Here is a 5,926-nt window from a genome sequence, read left to right as displayed (position 1 = left end):
ACTGGTCGAAGGTAAAGATTTCATTATTTATTGTGATGCTTTATAATCCGCTTTGGGTGTTGTGTTGATTCAGGATAAGAATGTTGTAGCATATACTTTGAGGCAATTGAAGGTGCATGAGAAGAACTATCCGACTCATAACTTGGAGTTGGCAGCGATAGTGTTTGCACTAAAAATCTGGAGACATTATTTGTACGACGTCAAGTGTAAGGCTTTTACTGATCGATCACCACAGCTTACAACACGAGTTCACCCAGAAAGATTTGAATTTGAGACAACGAAGGTGGATGGATTTGCTTAAGGACTATGATGTCACGATCCAGTACCATCCAAGAAAGGGTAATGTGATAGCAGATGCATTAAGCCGAAAGCCGGTGAATATGGGCAGTTTAGCTTGTTTGGGGAACCTTAAGCGGCCCCTGGCTAGAGAAATTCAAGCCTTGAAGGCTAGATTCATGATGTTAGGCATCTCAGAAAAAGGTGGGATAGTTGTCGGAGTTGATCTAAGGACCACCTTCATAGAAGAGATCAAGATCAAGCAGTTTGAGGATGCATACTTAAATGAAATTAGAGGAAATCTGTTGATGGGTAAGGTTCCAGACTCAACACTAGATACAAGAGGGGTGCCCATTTTAGAGAAAGGATATGTGTTCCCTGGGTAGATGGACTAATTCAAAAAATCTTGTTTGAATCTCATGATTCATGATACTCTATTCACCCTGGAGTGACTAAAATGTATCAAGACTTGAAAAAGTTGTATTGGTGGTCGGGTATGAGAAAAACATAGCTGAATATGTAGCCAAGTATCAGAACTACCAACAGATGAAGTATGAGCACCAAAGGCCTGTAGGTTTGTTGCAAAAAATGTCATTCCTGAATGGAAATGGGAGAGAATAGCCATGGATTTCGTGATGGGACTTTCTAAGACATTGGGAAAGAATTACTCTATTTGGGTGGTGGTTGACACGTTAACGAAGTTAGCACACTTCATTCCGATTAGAGTGGATTACAATGCATAACCGTTGGCCAGAATTTATGTGAAAAAGATAGTAAGGCTGCCCGAGGTGCCCTTTTCTGTTATTTTAGACCGTGGTACATAGTTACTTCCAAATTTTGAGGTAATTACATGAAGAGTTGGGTACTCAACTCACTTTCAGCACATCTTTCCATCCACAGACAGACGAGCAGTCAGAAAGGACTATCCAAGTGCTGGAAAATATGTTGAGGGCATGTGTGATAGACTTTGGGGGATATTGGGATAAGTTTTTGCCCTTATGTGCGTTCTTCTACAACAATAGCTACCACTTCAGTATTGATATGACACCATTCGAAGACCTGTGTGGGGGGGGATACAGGTCTCCCATAAAGTGGTTTGAAGCTCAAGAAGTAGAGCCATTGGGGGTTGACTTAGTGAGGTATGCTCAAGATAAGGTAAGAAGCATCCAAGCTAAGCTTCTAGTGGCTCAAAGTCGTTAGAATGAGTATGCTGACCGAAAAGTAAGGGACATGACATTCGAGGCTGGTGAGCAAGCACTTCTAAAGGTATCACCCATTAAAAAGGTGATGAGATTTGGTAAGAAGGGAAAACTCAGTCCTCGTTACATTAGCTCTTTTGAAATTCTTGATTATGTGGGGCCAGTGGCATACAAGTTGTCCTTACCACCTAGCTTGTCTGGAGTACGCCTGGTGTTCCATGTGTCTATGCTGAAAGAGTACCATGGGTATGGGGACTATATCATCATATGGGACTCGGTATTATTAGACAAGGAACTTCAGTATGAAAAAGAGCCAGTTGTAATTCCTGATTTTGACGTCCAAAAATTGAGGACTAAGGAGATTAATATGGTTAAAGTGCAATGGAAATATCATTCGGTAGAGAAAGCTACTTGGAAGACTGAAAAATACATGCGAGACAAGTATCCTCAACTGTTTGACGAATACTACTATATCTTTACTTTAGCCCTATTTTCCTTAGTTAGTCACTCGGGGACAAGCGATGGGTAATTGGTATCTATTGTAATGACCTGATCCCGTCGTTAGGGATAGGCCAATGGAAAAGAGTTTTGGGCCAGAAAACTTTGAGTAGTAACTTCGGCAAATTTGAGTCTAGACCAGACTTGGACGAATTCTGAGTCAGGTGAAGTATAGGGTGATCACGTGAATGATGAGAGGTCAAATTTATAATTTGATTAGACAGGGTGATAGACAAGGTGATAAGAAGCATTTACAGTTTTGTAAAATCTTATTCGGGCGAGTAAAACTCCCAAAATTGAAATTTGCGTGAGGGACATATTTTAATACGTTTTTGAAAGGGGGGTGTTGCGAAAGGGGAGCTTGGAGCACAAACTTCGAGCTCTATGTTCCCACATATCCCGCTAGGGAGGGATTATTCTCGCCAGATCTGGGTCGCCATAGCCGGATCTGTCCCGCCAGAGCGGGACAGTCGTGACATAAGTGGTGAAAAAGACCAAAAATGATCTTTTCCTGCAAGTTTAATTTCTAAAATCCCAAGAGGCGACCTAGGGAAATTTCAATTGATTTTTCACGGATTCCACGCTTAAGGTAAGGTTTTTACTCCCTAGATTCATACTTTGATTCTCAAAAACTAGAAGTATGGATGATAATCATTGGAGGAGGGTTTGGACTAAAAATCTAAGGTGGAAAATAGCCCTAGGGTAAGGTTAGGATCATGGGTTTGGCCTAGGGAATGAAATTGTGTTATATTTCTTGATAGTTAGGCCATTATATAGATCCTTGATATGTATTTAATATTTTTAGACTAAGAACGAGAAGAACAAACCCAAAAATAGAAGGCTATTGCGTTGTAAGGTCCTGAAAGCTTGAATTTGAGGTAGTTGATGGTGTAGTTTCCCGTATGTGTTTCATATACTTGTTAAATTTCTTCATGATATGTATGTGTTTATATGAATAGTGAAACATACTAGATTATGTGTGAAATCATCACTTGCTAGCCTGTTATTGTGATGAACCTGTTCTTGGTAGTATAAATATTGATTGAATGTTCTTGTAATTGTAATATCTTGGGATCGGGTGTCACATTTCGATATATAATTTAGATCGGGTGTCATATTTTGATGCAAAGCTGATTATTTGTAGGTCCCTTGAGAGGACCCTTGTGTGAAATCATAGCATGTGAAAGATACTGAGCTGTGATATTGAGATGTGGTTGACTTATTCTGTATATGTGTATGCCTATTGTGTTGAAATTTACTTGTTTGTGATTTGTTTACTAGCTAACCGCGTGATCCTACCAGTATACCGTTGTTTTGTGTACTGATACTACTCTTGCTCTGTCTTTTATTGAGTACAGAGCATATTCAGCCAGTTGCAGAGAAGCCTAGGTTGGAAAATTAGCATGGTGTTCAAAGTCCAAGGGTGAGCTATTCTATCATGCTGTCGTGGACTTTTCTATTTATCTCAATCCTTCTTTCTGGACTCGGATGTTCAAACAATGTTTCTGTTTATTATTTGTTTCTATTTGGAGTTGTACTCCTATTCTAGACTTGTTAGTTAGAGCTTTGATATGATGACTTTTAGTTCCTAGGATGTGTTTACTTCAACTTCATCATTATTAACCTGGTTGGCTGAGTTTATGGGAACTCAGCATTATTTTTGGTTTATTTCTACTTCTGCAAGTTTTAAACTATTATCTCCTAGAGTTTGATAAGTTGGTTGTAGAAATGGTTCTCCCACTGAAATAAGTATTGTGGGTGTCAGTCACGACAGATTAGGGTCGTGACACTAATAAATTTACATATCTAGTGCATTATAATTATAATTGTATTAATATATAAATAAAAAATTATACACACATATAGTTGATTATAGATAGTAACTGTAGTCATTTCTAGTAAATAGCATACTTATAGCTTGTAATACCCCCTAAAATATTGTATGCGGTGTTTTAATTGTCGATAAAAATAATACCGCTTCTGTATTTTAGGCAGAATTTTTCTTAGGATGGTCCAAATTAGATGATTCAAATTTTTAAATAACCCCAATATCTTTATCTACAACTTTCATGAGACCATATCATATCTTAATATTAGGAGGCTAAGTAGATCAAATAAATTAATTTTTACAAGACATAGTGCTTTGACGAAATGGAGTATTTGTAGAAAAAAATCATATCTCACTGTAGGATGCTCCAAATCGGTTGATTCTTGAATGACATGAAAGTAGACTTCTAGAGCTACAATTCATATCCAGACACCAAATCCTAATGGGGAAGTATCTTGTTCAAACGCAACTCCGAAAAGGGTATTCCGTTAAAAGAAAATCCATCTCACCAACCATGAAAAGATCTAGATCCATTTGACATCACACATGACATCAATAGTCCTCCATTTGACATCATCCATTACATCATAATCTTCCATTGAAATTTCAAGATCATTCTTTGAAATTATTTTTATTTATTGTTAGGTCCCTCCTCCATACCTATAAATACTCACCTTATTTTCTCATTTTATTCATCAAGCTTTCTCAAGTAACTCTTCTCTCTATACACTTCTTTACTCATTCTCAAATATAGTTTTAATTTTTAGTTGTGTAGAAATACTATTATGGTGATTCTTATACTCCAGATAGTACACAAAACGCTCTAGCGAGGAGAAAAGTCTAAGGGTTCAAGAGTGTTCATTGAGTTCTTAAAATTATTTTTATTTATTGTTAGGTCCCTCCTCCACACCTATAAATACCCACCTTATTTTCTCATTTGATTCATTAAGCTTTCTCAAGTAACTCTTCTCTCTATACACTTCTTTACTCATTCTCAAATATAATTTTAGTTTTTAGTAGTGTAGAAATACTATTATGGTGATTCTTATACTCCAGATAGTACACAAAATGCTCCAGCGAGGAGAAAAAGCTAAGGGTTCAAGAGTGTTCATTGAGTTTTTCAATTCGGAGTAAAATTTCGGATTTCAGGTATATAAGGCTATTTAGAGCATTGGATAGAGTTCGTCCATGCGCTCAATATTTAAATTCATCATAATTGTGTTATAGTTTAGTTTTACCCGAAATCTTGAATTCTAAATGAATTAATTATTCTTCTATTGAGTTAGATATATTTATGTATTGAGATTATTATTATTTTTATCTCTCATATTATTGGAATTATTATTCGTGGCTATTTTCTCATGAACCCTAATTGATTTGATGTTAATGAATATTTTTATGCGTGTTTTGAGTAAAGATGTTGGCTTTTAATATTCATTGACAAAAAGAGTGATTTGAATTAATACTATATATGTATTTTATTGAGTTTTGAAAGAGTAAAAGAATTGAGTTTAAATGAATTTGATTAAATGATGTTTTGAGCAAGATATTTTGATGAGATGTAAATGATGTTTTGAAGTGTAATGATTGATGAAGAGGTAATGAGATAAGTTCGATGTTTTAAATAAAATTCCAATAAGAGTAGATGATGATGTTAATATGAGCACATATTTTGGGAGTAGTATTGAGCACCGATTTGGGTAAGAGCTTAATTGACTCAAACCCTAGAACTACATAGCTAGCGTAGGATGGAGACTATGCCTCTTAAGTCCCAAAAAAGGACTTCGATGATTGGATCCAAAATGGTGATGTTCTTTACCTTGACAAGGTATTGGATGGATGTGACAATGACATCGCTTCGTTGTATCTTCACTAGCTCATAAGTGATGATTGTCGGTTAGAGAAACTTTCAATTGAGATGATGTTGAGTTTTGAGCTGAGTTTTCCTAACAGGAGTTTCTTGATATCTGTCCTTAATTTCCCGCCATTTTACATATTCGTACATTTCACGTACTGACATCATTCGACCAGCATCATTTTATGATGCAGATACAGGTGTTAGAGATCCTCAACAGGCGCATCGTTGAAGATCATTATTTTCCAGCTATTTGGTGAGTCATTTTTG

The 5,926-nt window shown here is 36.5% G+C and overlaps 1 protein-coding gene across 1 annotated transcript; it reads left to right on the top strand.

Annotated features, from left to right (window-relative positions):
* The first annotated feature begins 1,506 nt into the window (after positions 1–1,506).
* LOC129899971 (uncharacterized) lies at positions 1,507–2,004 on the top strand. Its single transcript, XM_055974965.1, has one exon. It carries the CDS (start codon positions 1,507–1,509, stop codon positions 2,002–2,004), a length of 498 nt encoding a protein of 165 aa, XP_055830940.1.
* The last annotated feature ends 3,922 nt before the right edge of the window (positions 2,005–5,926 follow it).

The sequence above is a fragment of the Solanum dulcamara genome, chromosome 8 (genome assembly GCF_947179165.1).
Source record: "Solanum dulcamara chromosome 8, daSolDulc1.2, whole genome shotgun sequence".
Classification (NCBI taxonomy): Eukaryota; Viridiplantae; Streptophyta; class Magnoliopsida; order Solanales; family Solanaceae; genus Solanum; species Solanum dulcamara.
Note: the sequence above shows the minus strand (reverse complement) of the source record. Positions and strands in the feature narration are given on the sequence as shown.